This window comes from Myotis myotis, unplaced genomic scaffold (genome assembly GCF_014108235.1).
Source record: "Myotis myotis isolate mMyoMyo1 unplaced genomic scaffold, mMyoMyo1.p scaffold_m19_p_10, whole genome shotgun sequence".
NCBI lineage: Eukaryota > Metazoa > Chordata > Mammalia > Chiroptera > Vespertilionidae > Myotis > Myotis myotis.
In genome coordinates, this window is record NW_023416314.1 from 42,129,239 (window position 1) to 42,150,013 (window position 20,775).

General features: G+C 38.3%; 2 protein-coding genes across 2 annotated transcripts; one reads left to right on the forward strand and one right to left on the reverse strand.

Moving 5' to 3' along the window:
- The first annotated feature begins 4,937 nt into the window (after positions 1 to 4,937).
- On the forward strand, positions 4,938 to 5,894 carry LOC118664302 (olfactory receptor 51H1-like). The gene has a single exon (XM_036324278.1). The coding sequence runs from the start codon at positions 4,938 to 4,940 to the stop codon at positions 5,892 to 5,894; it is 957 nt and encodes a 318-aa protein (XP_036180171.1).
- A 5,565-nt stretch (positions 5,895 to 11,459) lies between these two features.
- LOC118662934 (olfactory receptor 51H1) lies at positions 11,460 to 12,410 on the reverse strand. The gene has a single exon (XM_036322030.1). The coding sequence runs from the start codon at positions 12,408 to 12,410 to the stop codon at positions 11,460 to 11,462; it is 951 nt and encodes a 316-aa protein (XP_036177923.1).
- Between the last annotated feature and the right edge of the window lie 8,365 nt (positions 12,411 to 20,775).

The window sequence follows — 20,775 nt, forward strand, 5'->3', positions numbered from 1 at the left end:
TGAAGTGGCTAAGATAGCCCTGAGAGATTGATTGAGCACTAATCGGCCTCTGGAACTCCCCCCCCCCCCCCGCTTTTTCTATAGCCTCCTCAAAACTATCTCATTTCCTAGACATGAGAATCTAGGAGGTAATTTGACAGCCCTGGAGAGACTCCTGCTCAACCTTGGGGCCACAGGGAATAACCTTGCTCACAGATCTGTGAAACTCTCCATGGAATGGTTTGGGGAGGGGTTTTGCAGCAGCTCAGAAAATAAAATTCCTCATGTGGAAGGTGGCAATGGTTTTGCCAAGAGAACTGATTTTTAAAGAATCCTCTCCCAGCTGAAGATACTCTTAGCAACCAAGTAAGTTTTAGGGCAAAATCAAAGGATAAAGTTGGTCTATCAAAATAATATTGTCAGATATCATCACTGGAATTTATAATTGTTCCTCAACCATTTCTCCCCCTTCCCCATCTCTTATTTCTCCTTTGTTCTCCACCCTAAGCACTCCATGTTCCTGTATTCTTGCCCATTCATGCGTGCTTTAAGGGAAAGATGTGAAGACAACTTCTTTAACCTCATGATGAATAGGTCACTTTTTTAGAAGAGATGATATCTGTTTTTCTCTAGTGAATGCATTGCTTTAGAAATTAGGGAACTGCCATTCACTTGAACTAACTAATGTAGGAAGAAGGTGAGTGTTACCTATAGAATACTGCATATTGGTTAGACATTGGACTTTAAAAATTCCTTTCATGTAGAATGATTGCAGTTTGAGAATTTCCTGTTGAGAAGCTAAACTACCCCTACTATCAGGTGAGGAGTGGTTATTACAATTAATCTCCAGATCAGGCGGGTTTTTCTTCCTGTTTCCTCAGGTCCTCCCTGTCTATCATATATCCTAATGAAAGCACTAATCAGAAAATTTTATTTTAAGACCAGTTCCTTATTCTATTGACCACAAATACCCTAGAATGCCTAGAAATCTGGAAGTTTCCATAGTACTGATAGCAAATGGAACTCTGTTTGCTGCTATTCACACCATAAAATTGGGAAATTTTATTGTTCATCTGCTCTTTCAATCTAGGATCTATAATGATTTCATGTATCTTGTGGTAGCCAATAGATATAGATAGAAAACACTTACACAGTGTATTTTTTCATAAATGTGGCAGTATGGACAGCAAAGGGTCAGGTCTAGATGAAACTTTTAAAGGAAGAACTTGGGATCTAAGAACCTAATCTTCAGGGGACAAACTTGAACTCTAAGGCACAGTGATTGTTCAGAATGGCATGTTACACTCTGTTTGGGAGTCAGTATAGAGGCCCTAGGGGGGATCTGGAAGACATGTTCATGTTGTCAGAATCAGAACAAAATCTAAAGAACCGTATTAGGGAGTAAGAAATTTGTGAGGAATGGAGTTTTGACTTGGTCTTCTCTTACTGAACCCCTCAAGCCTTGTTACACTTAGTTGCAATTTTTCTCAACAAGGCTCTGTTTCACATATACCCCTCCCCAACTTCTCATCTGTTTTGATACTAAGGAGGTGTTTGACTCCAGGAAAGTTATTTTCTTTACCTAGGCTTCAATTTCTTTATTAGTAAAATGTGAAATGGATCAACTTTTACTTCTGCTACTGGTTTTCTCTTATTATTCTTCCCCCCCTTCCCTCCTTCCCTCTTTCATTTGTTTACCTCTTAAACTTTTCTCTCAATTTAGTTATTTCCTATAATTACTTGAAAAACTTAAATATTTTTTCTCACAAACCATCAAAATACACAAAACGAAGGTAACAATTTAGTGGAAGGACAGAAAATGTATGCTGATAATCTAATAGTCCATATATTTATACTATTGTCTTTCATAACAGCAATGGAAAAAGATGCATATTTTATAGGAAAGGGGAAAACATGCCAAAATTAAAAAATGGCTGAGGCTGAGGCTGAGGAGATCTGAATCAGAAATCTTTTAAAGAAAATCTGATTTCAAAAATAGTTTTAATATGTTTTTTTGATGTATCATGAGCAGGGGCATCCAAAAGTATATACATCTCTGGGGTTGAGAAAACTCAATATTTGTAAAGCAGAAGGTAGATTATTAAAGAGTTACAAGAGTCACAAAGTTAAATATTATTCTTGTTGATAGAAGAGAATCTATTGATTTTTACTTCTACTAACTGCAAATAATTCTGACCAAAAAATCCAACAGAGCCGAAACCGGTTTGGCTCAGTGGATAGAGCGTCGGCTTGTGGACTGAAAGGTCCCAGGTTCGATTCCGGTCAAGGGCATGTACCTGGGTTGCAGGCACATCCCCAGTAGGAGGTGTGCAGTAGGCAGCTGATCGATGTTCCTATCTCATCGATGTTTCTAACTCTCTATCTCTCTCACTTCCTCTCTGTAAAAAATCAATAAAATATATTTTAAAAAAAAATCCAACAGAAAAACAAAACAAAAGACAAAAAGAGAAACAAAATCAAACCCATTATTATACTAAGAACATATGAAAAAAACTTTTTATTCCAAGTAATCATAATTAAAAGTACATATTTTGTTTTCCAAGGTTTTTGCATTTCTAATCCTCACATGGTCCCTGTAGGGTATTAGTATTATCCATGTATTACATGTGTAAAGTTATTCTGAGGATCAGTGGGTACTGGGATCTGATTTTTAAATGTGTGGGTCTACATGTCTCTTAGTCACTTTGATTCCAATCAATTGTTGAGGCAATTGATGAGTGTCTGAAATTTGAGAGCTTCTCAAAGTGAGTCTATATCTCTGACTGGCATTCATGTTTAAAGTTGAATGACCCTGCTGGGGTCCAACCACAGCTGGTCCAGGGGTTCCCAAAGGTGTGGACGGAGTCGGCGAAGAAGGAATGAAACGGAGACAGCGTTCAGTTGATCAGCAGCCTAGCCAGGATCTCTAGCCAAATTCTTTCTGTTCAGGATCTCCAGCGAAGTTCTGGTTAGGATCTCTAGCCAGGTTCTGTGTCCATGTTCTCTTGCTAGGTTCTCCAGCCAGGTTCAGTCACCAGGTTCTAGTCATGTTCTCTTGCCAATTTCTGTAGTCAGGTTCAGTCCAGCATCTTTTGCCATGTTCTCTCGCTAGGTTCTGTCTCTAGGTTCTGTCTCCAGTTTCTGTCCAGGATCTTTTGCCATGTTCTCTCCAGCGAAATTCTTCTGTCTCTAGGTTCTGTGTAGGTTCTGTCTTCTAAGTTCTGTGTTGTTACATCTGTATTTATACCAGTTGATTCCAATCCTATCAATCTCTATTCCAAAGGTTAGGGCATTTCTTATCTCCATTCCAGGGAGTAAATATTATGTAGCTTAAGCATGATTGTTCGTAGTTAAAGTGATTAATTACCCGCCTGGCACTTAGTTAAGAGGTTTTATTCCCTCCCTAACTTCAGGGGAAAATCCCTACCTGGGGAAACAACCTTTCTCAGAGACCTTGGTTAAAACACATAGTGCCAAGAAGGTGAGCAAACATATTAAGAACAGTATGCCATATATGCCAGGTCCCTTGAAACAGCAAGCATGGACCCGCTCCCGGCATGACCCCATCAGGCAGCCTTTAGGAATAAATATAATTACTGATTCTGACAACACGAGCATTCTTCCAGATCCCTACTAAGGCCTCTATACTGATATCAATAAGAGTGTAACATGCTATTCTGAATGATTGGTCACTGTGCCTTAGCAATAGGATTGTCAAATAATCCTGGTTAAAAAAAATAAAAAGGCTTCAGGTAAGCTCTGGGAGTCTCACTTTTCTTAGAAAACTAAAGCTACTTTATTATTTAAAACATATTTTTATTGATTTCAGAAAAGGAAGGGAGAAGGAGAGAGAGCCAGAAACATAAATGATGAGAGAGAATCTTTGTTTGGATGCCTTCTGCATGCCCCACACTGAGGATCATGCCCTCATGTGCCCTGACTGAGTATAGTTTGTTTCTTTCCCATTGAGCTAATGAAAGCCATTTGTAACTCTTGATTTAGAATGTTAAATTAAATCAATTTAATGAGCTTTAATGTTAAAAGCATAAAACTAATGGCCTCTTTCTGTTCAAAGTGTTATTACAAAATGAAATTAATAATATTCTTTGTCTTCAGCTGTTATATGTCAACTCATAAATGCAGGGCTAAAGAGCAGAACATTGGACAGGTCCTATAGATTCTACTCTTTCTATACTGAGCAAAAGACAGATTGGCACAAGAATAAGAAAGTATGCTCTGAGATCAGGGAAATCTCCTTTGGCCCAATTCAAATCACACTGAAGTGTAAAAAAAATGTATGCTGATAATCTAATAGATAATCTAATTGAACTGTGACCTCTTGGTTCATAGGTCAATGCTCAACCACTGAGTCATGCTGGCTGGGCTAAAGTTACTTTAAAAAGATAATTGCTTTCTTAAGTATAATTTGCTCCCTCTTCTCCTATAATTTCACTAGATTAAAGATGACAAAAACATTTTATTTGCTATAATTAGAAATGGCTGTATGAGGTTCCTGGGATGAGAATGATTCTGAGACCACATTCAGACTCAGGGTAAATGAAAGAGGGTTATGCTAAAATAGAAGCATAGACATGTGCACTAAGCACTTCTAACCATGTCCTACATACAAGATTCATTTCCTTCATGAGAGTTCTGGGCATTTCCTTCATTAATGTGTTGAGTGGGAATGGAATCCTTTAGGGGAGTAAGTAATTCATATTTTATATTGATTTTGTCTTAGTTATTGTGTACTCAGTTTTCTCAACAGGATATACTTTGGAGTAGTAGTTTTAGGGATTTAGTTCTCTCTTAAACTCTCCCTGCCCCCTGTAAAAATAAAATGGTTCTACTTGCAGGGAAGTCAGATTCTAATATCTTGTTAATCCCCATGGCTGTATTTTCAGGAATCCGTCCATCAAGATCAAGCTCCCTTCTCATGCCTATGTCACATTGGCTTCATGGCAAATAATAACTTCTCCCACTTTCAACACCTTTATTTTGTCTTAACTGGAATTCCAGGGCTTGAACAAAAGTACTACTGGATGGCTTTCCCACTGGGTGCTCTATATGTCATTGCCCTCTTTGGCAATGGTGTCATCATCTCCACCATCAAGTCTGAATTGTCCCTGCATATCCCCATGTACTATTTTCTGTGTATGCTGGCATTGGCAGACATGGGACTTGCCCTTTGTACTTTGCCCTCTATGCTGGGCATATTCTGGTTTAACTACAAGTTTATCGCCTTTGATGCCTGCCTTGTTCAGATGTACTTCATCCACACCTTCTCAGCCATTGAGTCTGGTGTGCTGGTGGCCATGGCCTTTGATCGGGTCGTGGCAATCTGGAACCCCCTGAGGTACAGCACCATCCTAACCAATGGCGTGGTCCGCAAAACAGGGGCAGTCATCTTGACGAGGGCAGTCTGTGTGGTCTTTCCTGTGCCTTTTCTTATCAAGCGACTCCCCTTCTACCGCTCCAACATCCTGTCCCACTCCTTCTGCCTCCACCAAGATGTCATGAGCCTTGCCTGTGCCAGCACCCGTGTCAACAGTCTCTATGGCCTCATTGCTGTCATCTTCACCAAGGGCTCTGACTCCCTCTCTATCCTCCTCTCCTATGTGTTCATACTCCAAACAGTAATGACCATTGCCTCAGGGGAAGGCCGGTTGAAAGCACTCAACACCTGTGTTTCACACATCTGTGCTGTACTCATCTTCTACGTGCCACTTATTGGGGTGTCTGTTATTCATCGTTTTGGAAAGCACCTTTCACCACTAACTCATGCCCTCATGGCTAATGCCTACCTTCTTGTACCCCCTGTGCTGAACCCCATAGTCTATACTGTGAAGACCAAGGAAATAAGAAGGAAGATCACCCAAATATTTGTTAAAACCAAGATTACTTCAGAGAGTTAAGGTCTGCCGATTTGAGAGAGAAAGAATTTATTCTTTGAAAATTCAATTATGACTATGACAAATAAAGGTTTACATTTTTTTTACACTTCAGTGTGATTTGAATTGGGCCAAAGGAGATTTCCCTGATCTCAGAGCATACTTTCTTATTCTTGTGCCAATCTGTCTTTTGCTCAGTATAGAAAGAGTAGAATCTATAGGACCTGTCCAATGTTCTGCTCTTTAGCCCTGCATTTATGAGTTGACATATAACAGCTGAAGACAAAGAATATTATTAATTTCGTTTTGTAATAACACTTTGAACAGAAAGAGGCCATTAGTTTTATGCTTTTAACATTAAAGCTCATTAAATTGATTTAATTTAACATTCTAAATCAAGAGTTACAAATGGCTTTCATTAGCTCAATGGGAAAGAAACAAACTATACTCATTAAATAATAAGAGAACACCTGGTGATGATACATTATTAAATAAGATATGAATCAGAAAAATGATCAAATTTTAAAATTAAGAATATAAATAAATACAATTGAGCAGGGGCCCTGTTGCATAATTTGGGATCAGAAGACTGAGGGTAAGTTTAGCGCTTCCATGTGTGAAACTGGGTATTAGTTCTCTTACTTTCTCTTTACTGCAATTTTTAATTTTGAAAATGAAAATATCCCTTGGTTTCCAGTGTTGTTACAAAATTAAATTCAATCATATAAATACCATTATTTGTAAAGTTTGCAGTGTTGTGCACCTACAAGAAGTGTTCAAAAATATCAAATGTAAGAGTCTAAGTCTCTAAGAGAACATATCTTTATAGATTGGCCAGTAGGTAAAAGACTGTCAGAGTCTTTACATGTTATCTCATTTGTTACCTATAGCATCCTTATAAGGGAGAGAGTTATGTGCTCTTTTCAGATGAAGATATCAAAGCACAAAGTAATATATTTGTTGGCCTAGGCTCAGGTAGGCAGATTTCTTGGAGAATGATGGACACCATGTATATTGTAGGTGATAGATAAAGTGGGATAGGCAGAGTACAGGAGACACTCATAATAGAGATTTAAAAATCATTATGGATATTGATTGAAGGCAGAGTACCTATATAAAGTAGAAGGAACAAAGGCACATGTGTACACTGAGCTATTTGTATCTCTTTACATGGTCCAAGTGACTTTTTCTAAAAATATTTACTGTTTTGCTGTTAAAACTTAAGAGAAAAGATTCTTTGTGACTTGAGTGGTGAATGTAATTATCTATTACTCAAATCAGTAGCTACTTTAGAAATTTTCTAAGGCAGACTGTAGCCGAGTTAAGATTAATTCGGTAAGACTATGCATACAAGAAATGAGAATTTCCATTTAAATACTGCAAAGGACTTATATACTTAAATGCATAGCCCATGGACACATGCAATAGGGTAGTGAAGACCTGGAGAGGTGAGTAGGGGCTGAGAGGAGGCGTTTAAAGTGGGGTTGGGTGGGAGATATCTGTAATAGTATCAATAATAAAAATATATTAAAAAATAAATACTGCTTTTGGGTTCAAGAGGCCCTACTGACTTAATCTTGGGTTCATAAAAATTATCTTTATTAAAAAAACATATGCACATTGCAGACATACAACAAAATCATAAAGTATAAAACATCATTTACATATTCTGGACGTTGTGGGGAGAGTTGAGCTTTACCACTCCTGCAGGCACAATCACAGTCCTGAGTCTGGAGCAGGGAACAGAACCCAGGTCTACTCTTGTTAAGAGGTTAGGTCTCAATCTGTTCTTTCAACATGGGGAAAGGTCCTTAGAAGCAGTGTAAAGTGACTGACATCCTCAGGAGATGAAGAAGTCTCTTTGAGGACTTTCAGGTCTTGGGTATTTTCACCCATATGTGATACTTGAAATTTCAGCTATGCCAAAATTTTCTAAATCACGCTCTACCTTTTAGAGACAGGTAGAAATACCCTTCATAGCCATTATCTTTGGTGTCTTAAGTACATAAAGGCTGACCTCTGAAACAAGTGTACTGGTAAAGGAGTAGGTAGGTTTCTCTATGTCCCTTTCTGTCCCTTTTCTTCTTTAAAGATGAAGATGATTGATAGCCACAGCAGCAGCTGTACTAGCAGTACAAATATCTGCAATACTATCTACTAAATAACTACAATAACTGGTGTTTTACACATGGTCTTATTACTCCCAAAATTAACTCTAGGGGTGAATACAGGGTGGGACAAAAGTAGGTTTACAGCTGTGAGTATGTGAAACAGAATTTATTCTTGTATTATTTTTTATTAATCATTGTATGATTTTTCATATGAACAACTGCAGACCTACTTTTGCCCCAGCCTGTATATTGAGGGCAAGGGCTTAGATGTCATACACCTTTGGGTTTAAGTTCTGGCTGTGCCACTTATTATCTGTGTAATCTAGGCAATATATCTAATTTATTTAATACTAATTGTTCTAATCTACAAAACCTGGATTGGACTATTATTTATTTTATAAAGTTATGAAGATTAAAGGAATTAATGCATGTATGGCTTAGCCCAGGGCCTGGAAGTAATAAGCATTGAATAAATATCAGTTGGTATTATTATTATTATTATTATTATTATTAATTGAAAAATACACACTGAGGCACAGAATATATATGTAGCTTGGTTAAGTTCACATAGTAAGTAAGTGGGCACAGTCACAATTTTAAAAAATTGTTTTTATTAATTTTTAGAGACAGAGAAAGGGAGAGGGAGAGAGAAACATCAATGGGGGAGTGAAACATCATATGCCCTGATTGGAAATTGAGCCAGCAATCTTTTGGTGCAGGGGACAAAGCCCAACCAACTAAGTCACACCCACCAAAGCATACACAGCCACAATTTGAAAACACATCATTACTCCAGCTTTAAGATTAATAAGCAAGGGAAATATTTAATTTGTTAGTTAGAAGGAGGTCTGAGCCATGGAAAACACAGCTTTCATATAGCAATGAAAACAAAAGTCAGATTACAGGATCTAGAGAAGGTATTGCAAAGTGATGATGTGGAGTATATGTTCAGATTGCCTATAAATAATTTATATATTTTTTTACTTTGCTACCCTATGGTTCCATGAGAGAATGAGCGGATGATGACATTAAAGGGCACTTTCAGCTAATTGTCTCTGTTATCATGTTTGTGAATATTGGAAATATGGTTGGCCTTTATGCTTAGCCCAGTGATAGTTTTCAAATTTTTGGTTATGAATCTATACAAGGAAGTAAAAAGGACACTCCCTAATATATTTATATTCTACTAGAGGCTCAGTGCATGAAATTCATGCATGGGGCAGGTTTCCCTCAGCCCTGCCTGCACCCTCTCCAATCTGGGACCCCTCAAGGGATGTCTGACTGCCAGTTTAGGCCTGATCCCACCGGCAGTCAGACATCCCTCTCACAATCCAGGACCGCTGGCTCCTAACCACTCGCCTGCCTGCCTGCCTGATTGACCCTAACTGCTTCTGCCTGCCAGCCTGATCGCCCCCTAACCACTCCCCTGCTGGCCTGATTGACACTTAACTACTCCCCTGCCAGCCTGGTCACCCCCAACTATCCTCCCCTGCCGGCCTGATTGCCCCCAACTGCCCTCCCCTGCTGGCCTGATGGCCCCCAACTGCTCTCCCCTGCCATGACCCAACTCTACCGCCGGGACTCGCCTCCTCCATGCCACGTGGAGACATGGAACCCCCAGGCCTCACTGCACGGAGTGGCTGCTGGGGCCCGCCTCTGCTTTGCGCACAGCCATTGTGTGGCAGCCATCTTATGGTGCCATCTTGTGGTGGCCATCATGTGACAACGTCATGCGCGAGGACCAGACTTTTATTAGTTTAGATTTTATTCATTGAAAAGTGTATACAGATACTCCTATACTACTATCTTAATGTATATGGTAACACATTAAGAAAAACATTTTGAAGGATGGGATAAAATTAAATACAAATAAAATTTCCATTATTTTCTTTTTGTAGGTAAATTGATGATAATGTGTTCTGTTTGAGATTCATGTTTTCCATTTAGATAGCATCAATATTAAGGCCTTGACTGATATTTGCATTCTGCACACACCAACAATTTTCAGTAATTTCCATGGAAAATGTAAACTCTACATTAGTCTTGCAAATTTATTCTTAATCTGCCTCTCTGTCTAGTTTCATTTTAGCAAGATGAACCTCTTCCTTAAAGATTCAGCAATATTGATTACCAGCTTATCTTTCATTAATCTGAATCTTAAAATACAGGTTCCTTCCGTCTCTCTAGAATTTGTTTGCAAGCCTAGGAAACCTTGATGCATGAGTCAAGTTTCGATTGACAGGCTTTACAATCAACAGATCTAAATTTGAATCTAGTTCTGTTTCTAATCTAGTTAGAAACCGTGTGTCTTAGAATAAGTTACTTGGCTGCTCTAAATCTCATTTCCCCCATGTGTCGAATGTTGATAACATTTATTCTCAAAGATTGTTGGGAGATAATATATAAGGGCAACTAGCCTTATTAGTTATTATTAACAAATTAAATGTGATATTGTCATGTAATACTTACATGACTTATAATTGTATACATATTTCCTTGAAAGAAAATGCCAGGGTTGAGCAGAAAATTGGTGGGTCTAGAATAATGACTGAAATTCCATTAGTGTTAAGTGTATATTTATTGAATGAGTAAATAACCCCCCTACCAACTTGACTGTGTAATGATTAATAAAATACTCGAAGCAGCTATTAGCATCAATACAAAGGTACATTGCATTTGACATACTCATCCCCACACTGTGCGCACTGCTTTCTTAAAGTTTGTCCCAGTGCTGAAAATTTTCATTTGTCCTCATATGAAGCCCAGCAGTAATTTTACGTGGTAAAGTTTTGCTGGATTCTCTAGTACACAGCAAAATAGATTTTACTAATGCTGAGAACATCTTGTAAGGTCAGAACACCTATCATTCTATTAAACATATGGCAGAAAACTAGAACTATTATAAATCTGTAAAGAAGTAATATCCTTTAGAAGAAGAGGTATAAATTAAGTAACCACAAGTGTGTCTGTTTCAGTTTTATCATAGGCACTTTTTATCCAATCAACATTAAAACATAAAAACAAATCTACTTAATTCTGTAATAGTTTGCTTTGCTTTATTTTAAGGAAAAAATATTATCTCAGAAATCTAGCCTTTAGCAGTGCTATAGGGCTTCTATATTTCTTTTAATATAATAATTATTTAATTGATAATTAAAGAATCATTACTTAACATTATATGAATAAATATAAACATTATATGAATAAACAGGTGATACTTTATGTCATCATTGATGCTCATCTTCAGGTTCAAAGAAGAAAGATTATGATGTTGATTAAATTAGATTTTGCATGTGATTTAGCAAAATACAGTATATACATTCCAAAATGGAGCATATAAAGACCAAGAATGACGTGTGTTGTATCTTAACCTGCAAGCCTTGCCCACCCTTTCATTTTACCAGCTGTGTATAATTTGACTGCATTGTAACTGCTGAAAATGCTACGTATTCTGCATCTGCCATTTGATTCCATTACTCTAGGCCCTGTTCCTTCTTCTCTGGAACATGTGGATGATTCGACTTCGTATCTGCTTGGTCTTCACACTATAGACAATAGGGTTTAGTACAGGGGGCAGTAACAGATAGATATTGGCCATGAGCATGTGCACTACTGGAGATAAATGCTTCCCAAACCTGTGCGTCATGGTGACACCAATGAAGGGAATATAGAAGAGGAGCACAGCACAGATGTGAGAGAAGCAGGTGTTGAGGGCTTTGAGCCTTTCAGTTTTGGAAGCAATGCCCAGCACAGTCTTCAGGATGAAAATGTAAGAAAATAGAATAATGAGGGCATCCATTCCCAATGTGAAGATGACTACGATGAGTCCGTATAGGCTGTTAATGCGGGTGCTGGCACAGGCTAGCCGCATTATATCTTGGTGGAGACAGTATGAATGAGATAAGATATTAGAATGGCAAAAGGGTAGCCGCTTTATAAGAAAGGGCACAGGGAAGACAACACAGACTGCCCGGGTGAGGACAGCTATTCCAATCTTGCCAATGATGCTGTAAGTAAGGATGGAAGCATAGTGTAATGGGTTGCGGATGGCCACAAATCTATCGAAGGCCATGGATACTAATACTCCTGATTCTACCAATCCAAATGAATGGATAAAGAACATCTGTGTGATGCATGCATCAAAGGGAATCTCATGGGAATTAAACCAGAAGATGCTGAGCATGGAAGGCAAGGTGGACATGGAGAGACTAACATCAGTCAGAGCCAAGATGGAGAGGAAGTAGTACATAGGCTCATGGAGACTCTGATCTACCTTGATGACAGCTAGGATGGTACCATTTCCCAGGAAAGTTAGTGTGTAGAGAAATCCCAGAGGAAAGGCCATCCATGGATTTTTATCTGGTATCCCTGGGATACCTGTCAAAATAAAACTATGGTGATTGATAAGTGATGCATTAGAGTTCATCATGGTGTTCTCACCACCGGGTGAAGCTGGACTCTTCCACTTTGCTCACAGTTCCTAAATTGGAAACAGTTTCATAAAAGAGGGACAGGTAAGTGGCTTTATGAATATACAAGTGGAACAGCAGAGGGGAGAATTAAGCTAAAAACAGCATCTAAAATGTTTTTGTTTCACTGTCTTCTTGCCTCATAGATAATCACATGGGATGATTTCCCTTCCCTTGAATTTAATTTGTTCATTCAAAAAATGGAAATAAAACTAATCCTCTAATATTTAGACAGTAAAACATCTGGATATCTCCTCTTTTAACAGCTCTTAAGGTTTGACAAAAAAGAAGTAGCAATACCCAAGGACCTAATACCATAGAGAATTTTGCTAAATAATTTAAAAAAACCCCACTATGCTTACATTACCACACACACATAGTTACACACATTCCATTGCCTTCACATATCCATGTTCACATGAATCTATGTGCCTGTTTGAATATGCATGTGTATACATATGTATATTCACATACAAGCACATATATGTGCATATATTCTTCCACATGATTAGGTATTGATTTCACTGTATTTATAATGGCCTCCATTTGTAAATAGACACGTTAGTGGATAAAACTGTTCAAAGTAATATTTAATATTCACAAATCTTAACAATTCTTAATTTTTTATTACCTCATTTTAAAGTAGCAAGGAACAGAAAATAAAGGTTATTGACCCACAAACAACCATAAATGAGATATGGGAGTAATCACTCATAGGATTTAATTTTTTTATTTAAAACATACTTTTATTGATTTCAGAGAAGAAGGGAGAGAGAGAGAGAGAAAAAAAATCAATGATGAGAGAGAATAATTTATGGGCTGCCTCCTGCATGCTCTTTACTGGTTATATACCCTTAACTGGAATCAAACCCAGGGCCCTTCAGTCCTCAGGCTGAAGCTCTATCTACTAAAACCTAATCACATGGGATAACTTCCTTTCCCTTGAATTTAATTTGTTCATTCAAAAATGGAAATTAAATTCCATTAATTTAAGCCAAACCAGGTAGGGCAGGATTTTTATTTTGAGAGTCTCCTAACTCACCAGAAACAGAGCCATTCTTGAAGCCCCTTCTGTCATCAAACAGCATTCAAACTTGTCTTCAAAACATATGAAATAATTATCTTCATTTTATATAGCCAGTAAATAGTATAGCCCACTTCTCCCAGGCTAACTAACTGATCATCCTCTTTCCAATAATTCTTCATTCTGTAGTCAGAATAAACTTTTAAAAATTACAATATGATTTACTCAACACAAACAAAAGCTCCTTTAAGGACTTCTATTATACTTACTGGTAGAATAGAGTCACAAATCCTTATCTTAGCCATCAAGAGTCACCCTTATCTGCCTCTCGAGCACCAACTCACACCCTTTCTCTCCGTTTTGGTGTCTTCAATCCAGCCAAATTTGTGGTGTTTAAGTTCCTGGATCTCATTAAATTCTTCCTGCCACAGGATTCCCACATATGTGCTTCCCTGTTCCTTAGGCCTTTCTCCACCTTCTGCACAGTTCCTCTTTGCCTAATTAAAGCCTAGCTGTCCTTTTCAAGTAAGCCTTTTCCAAATGCCCACTGCCCTTTAAGACTCCTTAGTATACTGTTTTCACATTCTGGGATTTTTTTCCTTTTAAGTGAATACAGTCAATTAAACATTGCATCAGTATTTGTTTAATGTCTATCTCTCCTACTAGAAGTTAAACTCCCTAAAAGAAAGGAATATTTATCAGTTCATCACTTAATAGATCATATGCTAAACATATAGAAACTTTTCCATATGTGTTAAATAAAGGAATGAAGCAATGAATAAATTAATATGGATGACTGAATGGCATTCCTCTTTCCAGAAGTCTTAAAAACCCTCACACTCCCCCCTCATCTTCTCCATGTGGGTTGACAATTACTAATCAAGAGAAAAATCTGCTTTTCTAGGAGGGTCCAGACAAAAAGCTTAAATAAGGAGTCCACTTACAAAGGTTGTGATGTGTGTTGCAAACAGAATCCAGGCCTCTCTCCCAATAAATCACAATGCTAAGATCTAAACAAGGCACGCTGTAGTGGTCGTCTACCCTGTGGCTGGAATTGGAAGAGGGGCTTTTGAGTACTCTGCATGGTAAGTGAGAGCTCTTCACTGCTGACTCCTCATCGCAAGCAATTCTGATGGCTTTCACTAGGGAAGAGTCAACTGGCTCATCCTTACTGATAACTTTTCTTGGAAAGACTTAAAAAATCTTTGATATTCTTTGACTAAGCCCCAGGATCTGCCGAACCACTGTTGTTCTATGGAGATTGTTGACTTTTGTTTTGCTTTTCACTTTTTTTAATGATTCTTTTAAAAAAAAAAATCCTTATTGATTTCAGAGAAGAAGGGAGAGGGACAGAGAGATAGAAACATCAATGATGAGAGAGAATCATTGATTGGCTGCCTCCCTATGTCCCCCACTGAGGATCAAGTCCTCAACCCAGGTATGTGCCCTTGACTGGAATCAAACCTGGGACCCTTTAGTCCGCAGGCTGACACTCTATCCACTGAGCCAAACCAGGTATTCTTTTCACTTTTACAGCCTTTGACTCTGTTTATCCAAATGTGTTTTACCCCATCTTCTCTCCCCCCCCATTCATTTTTCTATTCTCTACTTTCCTTTTCCATTTTCCCTAAATTTTCAACCCCTCTTTTCTCTAGTTCCCAATTTAATTCTCATTTACTCTTCCATCCAATTTTGATTTCATTCTTCTCTATTCACTAGATCTTCCCCCACAGTATATGTCTTTTTTGTCTTAAGTGTAACTTCTATATTTTACTTTTTTTCTCTTTTCTTTGCTTTCTGCTACCCATGACACTCTATAGACTTCTCATTTGTCCTTATCATTTCTCTCATTAGAATTCCTATGAGGATTTAATAAAATTATGTTCATAAATAATCCTACACAGAGCCTGCTAGGTGGAGGGCATAAAAAATGATTTTAAGATTAATATATTACCTGTATCAACCTCTGGGCTCCAGTTCAGGATTAACTTGGCTTCTCTCCTTCTTTGAGACTAGCAAAGAGAGTACTTATAAGATTGCTCAAACCTCTGGTGGCGACTGGAGCCATCATGATTCTATAACAATTTCACAACTGCTCTGGAGAAATCCCTTGAGGTGTGTTATGTATTGCCACGTGGGCTACTCCACCTGGATTTGCCTGAGAACTCCACGCCCTTTCTCCATTTGTTAAATTATTTTTGATTCTGCAAACACATCTCAAAAAAAATTCTTTTCCATTTTGATTTTATTTGCATCTTATCAGCCAAGTTTGAAAATGAATGAAGGATCTATTTCTCTCATTCTTGCGTACACACACATGCATATGTTTATGTCTTCCTTGTGTTAAATCACTAAATAAGTTCTAGGATTCCAGCCCAGCGTCCGTCCAGGTCTTCTGACTCCAAAGTCAGTCTCCGTCTCAGTGGTGACATAATGTGATTTACTCTGAAACAGGGCTGGGGACTCCTGTTGTCGGATGGAGAGATGGATTGCCTGAACTCTCCATCAGGAACACAAGACCAAGTTTTTAAAATTTGTTGGACTTGTTTGTAATGATTATTTTTCATCAATGAGGTAGTTCCTAAAATCACAGAAATAGCTGGTTATTCCATCAGTGCCTTTATGTGGTTAGTCCTTAAATTGTTTACAGACCCTTTCCACCAGCTCTTCATGCCCTTTTGGTCTCACTTATTTTCTTTCATAAGCATAGTCACATTATAAAAGGCACCATAGAGAATTATGGCAGGAGTTTAATTATCTATTTTTAATTTCTAAACCCATTTATTTCCCAGTGAGTATTACAACCTATAGGAGACCACCTATACCATACACATTATGAGCAGTTGCTTTATAAGTATTTCTGTATATTTTTAAATAATACAATATGACTATGTTTAGACAATACCATGTGTTGTAAAGAATGAGGAGTGTCGCCGTGACCGGTTTGGCTCAGTGGATAGAGCGTCGGCCTGCGGACTGAAGGGTCCCAGGTTTGATTCCAGTCAAGGGCATGTACCTTGGTTGTGGGCACATCCCCAGCAGGAAGTGTGCAGGAAGCAGCTGAATCGATGTTTCTCTCTCATCGATGTTTCTAACTCTCTATCCCTCTCCTTTTCCCTTCCTTTCTGTAAAAAAAATCAATAAAATATATTTTATAAAAAAGAATGTGGAGTGTAGAATGTTTCAGCCAGAATAGTAAACAATTTGACATTTTCCTCAAAATTAGACAAATACCTATCATACTACCTAGTAATTCTTCTCCCATATATCTGTCCAAAAATGCCCACACAAAGACTACATGCTAATGTTTGTGTTGGCATTATTCATAATAGTCAAATGCTGTAAATAATCCAATGTAGGTCAACTAACGAATGGATAAATAAGTGTTTTATTTACATAATGACATACTCAGCAAGAAAAAGAAATAGACTATAGACACATAAATATTATGTTAAATGAGAGAAACCAGACACAAAGGTAATTTATTGTACAATTCCATTTATATGAAATTTCTAATATATACAAACTATAAAAAGAGCATAATCATGGTTTCCTGGAGCTGGAGACAGGCCTATGGTTGACCTTAAACTATCATCTGGGAATATTTTTATGTGATGGAAGTTTTGTGGGGATTTTTTTGTTTGTTTGTTTTTTGTAGGTGAGGTGGTTTTATTTATTATCATTATTATTTTATTTTATTTTTTTAAATATATTTTATTGATTTTTTACAGAGAGGAAGGGAGAGAGATAGAGAGTTAGAAACATCGATGAGAGAGAAACATCGATCAGCCGCCTCCTGCACATCTCCTACTGTGGATGTGCCCGCAACCCAGATACATGCCTTTGACTGGAATCGAACCTAGGACCTTTCAGTCCACAGGCTGACGCTCTATCCACTGAGCCAAACCGGTTTCGGCAATTATTATTTTATTTTTTAAATATATATATTTTATTGATTTCAGAGAGGAATGGAGAAGGAGAGAGAAAGAAAGAAAATAGTGCTTTAAGTGGGGCTTATTGGTCTTTTTTTCTTGATCTCAGAGGACCTAATTTTTCCTAATGTAAACCAGTGATGGCAACCTCCCAAATGCAGAACCAACTTCAGTCCTACATGAATGATACCTCACTAGCTTTATTAAAAAAAAAAATACAGCTTAAAGCACTTTTATTACAATAATAAAACTCGAAACTCATATGTAGTACAGGAGAGGTGGGTGAGGGGTAAGTAGCAATAATTTATCTCACCAAATCACTACACAGGACAGCACAGGAGTGAGAGGAGGGAAGGAAAAGCCAGGAAACTTTGAGCTCAGCACGGGGGGGGTGAGCATCAAAAAACAGGAGATGCTGAAGCTGTGATGAACTGCTGGGGTCCAACCCCAGCAGGTCCAGGGGTCCCCAAAGGTGTGGACGGAGTCAGCGAAGCAGGAAAGACTCAGAGGCAGCGTTCAGTTGATCAGCAGCCTAGCCAGGATCTCTAGCCAAGTTCTGGTCAGGATCTCCAGCGAACTTCTGGTTAGGATCTCCAGCCAGGTTCTGTGTCCATGTTCTCTTGCTAGGTTCTCCAGCCAGGTTCAGTCACCAGGTTCTAGTCAGGTTCTCTTGCCATGTTCTATCCAGGTTCTGTGGCCAGTTTCTGTCTCTAGGTTCTTCAGCCATGTTCTGTCTCTAGGTTCTGTTTCCAGTTTCTGTCCAGGATCTTTTGCCATGTTCTCTCCAGCGAAATTCTTCTGTCTCTAGGTTCTGTGTAGGTTCTGTGTCTAGGTTCTGTGGCTAGGCTCTGTGTCTAGGTTCTGTGTCCTGTTGTCTTGTTACATCTGTATTTATACCAGTTGATTCCAATCCTATCAATCTCTATTCCAAAGGTTAGGGCGTTTCTTATCTCCATTCCAGGGAGTAAAGATTATGTAGTTTAAGCATGATTGTTCATAGTTAAAGTGATTAATTACCTGCCTAGCACTTAGTTAAGGGGCTTTATTCCCTCTCTAACTTCAGGGGAAAATCCCTACCTGGGGAAACAACCTTTCTCAGAGAGGTGACCTTGGTTAAAACACATAGTGCCAAGAAGGTGAGCAAACATATTAAGAACAGTATGCCATATATGCCAGGTCCCTTGAAACAGCAAGGATGGACAGGCTTCCGGCAATGAGAGGCATCATTTTCTTAAGACAACACTCAAGGATTTGTCATGATGGCTGGCTTTCATTTGGGTTTTAAGTGTCTACAAACAGCACCTTCAATTTAAACTTTTCAATTAAAGTTCTTAAAATTTAGGGAGTGGATCCTGGATAGCTATGGCATTATAAAAGATGTGTGTGTGTGAGGGGGGTGGGGGCAGGTCACAAAGAAGGCTTCAGAGGTCCCTGCTGGCTTGGGGACAGATACCTGTAGTGTCTAACATTGCAATGAAAACTATTTGCTTTTAAAAGGCAGAGGGTTTAAGGGAGAGTGGGATGGGGCAGTGGAGGTGAGGACTCTCCCTGCCCCACTTCAGTTTTGGGTAGGGCTCTTAATTCATCCCAAAGACATCTTTCAACTTGGAGATTATTATTTTAATTTTAATATTAATTTTATTGAATTGAAGAATGAAACATAGAGGTTATTAGGTAACTTGTCTAAGTTTGAAGAACCACTATTTAAACCCAGATAGTCTCTCACTGGATAGATCTCATCTGACTGAACCAGCTGTTAGTTCAGTGAATACTAGAGGGCATTCTGCTCCATCAAAAGTAACAGATAAATGGATATCAGAATTCCTTTCCAGATGTACCTTAGGACAGAGAAGTTTAATTGCAATGGAGTATGAAGAACATGCTGTAGAAAAACAAAAACAAAACAGGGTCTGAGTAAATGAGACTGAATGGAAGACTTGGATTATTTATGAAAAAGGTGCTAAAGCAAGTCTTCTCTGGCTCCTCTGGCTATTTTTTTCTACTTATATAATAACAAATTACCACATATATTTATTATTTTACAATTTTGTATGTCAGAAGTCCAACATGCTCTTACTGGGCTAAAATCAAGATGTCAGCAAGTCTGCATCTTCTTATGAAGATTCTGGGGAAAATCCTGTTCTCTTGCCTTTTCCAACTTCTAGAGCCTACCCACATTTCTTGGCTTCCAGTCCCCTTCCCTTAACTTCACAACTAACAAATCACGTGAGTCTTTCTTAGGCTGCTATCTCTCTGGTTGTCTGAAGCTGGGAAAATTGCCACAATCAGCACTGCTAGGGTTCAGGATCTGAAGAAGGGGCCGACGCACAAATAAAAACACTAGACTAGAAATATAAATTATTAAGGGGTGGTGCCAGGTGGTAACCTCTCTAGGAAAGGCACACTGAAACCTGGTCTTACTTGTGTTTATTCAATTTTAGATACACACCTTACCCTCAGTAAAGCACAGCAAACAGGTCGCAGACAGACAGTCTCAAAGGTCAGTAAAGATCATTAAAGATTTACTTTGAGGCTATCAGGTCAGGAAATTGCTTCAAGCCATCGCTATCTCAACATGGAACAATTGGTTCATAGCTTAACCCTGCTAAAGCTCAAGGTTCCTCAGCCTTCTGAATTCCTTGATGCACTCTCATGATAGTATTGACAATGGATGGCTTCCCACAGAAAATGTCTTCACTTTTAAAGACTCATATGATTAGATTTGACTTACCTGGATAATCCAGAATAAATTCCCCATCTCAAGATCTTGAACTTAATCACATCTACAAAATCCCTTTTGCCAGTGCGAGCTAACATATTCAGGCTTCAAAGATTAGAATATGAGCATCCTTACAGACCATTATTCTGCTTATCAGGGTGTGTCCTTCTAAAGTTCTTTGGGAGCCAAAGTAACTTCTCCCTCCACTATCTGCTGCATGCTCAGGCCTTTTTAGCACCCATATACTCCTAGGAATGCAGAAGGCCAGAGTTTTAAAGTTCTTAAAGAATATTTTTCTCCTCTGTCTGTCCTACATAATTGAGTCCCAGCGAGGATCATGTCTAAATTCCAACAATTTAAGATCACAATCAAGATACACACATATGTTACACACCTGCATATCTGTGTTTATGAGCATCCATATATCATGTTTGTGCTTGCTAATATTTCCTATATAATTATTGGCATCTGTATTCATCACCCATATAAATGTACAATGTCAAATATGTCCTTAGCAAAGAGGCAAGACAGCTAACTCCTGGATGTTTCCAGATGGATTATATCCATATTGAATGAGGTGTTAATTGAAGGTTGTTTTTTCTCCTAGGTATTTTAATATATGATGTTCAGTAATAGAAATATTAGAAACA

Excerpts from the sequence above, each read along its gene's own strand:
- LOC118664302 (XM_036324278.1), top strand. The coding sequence starts at position 4,938 with ATGGCAAATAATAACTTCTCCCACTTTCAACACCTTTATTTTGTCTTA.
- LOC118662934 (XM_036322030.1), bottom strand. The coding sequence starts at position 12,410 with ATGATGAACTCTAATGCATCACTTATCAATCACCATAGTTTTATTTTG.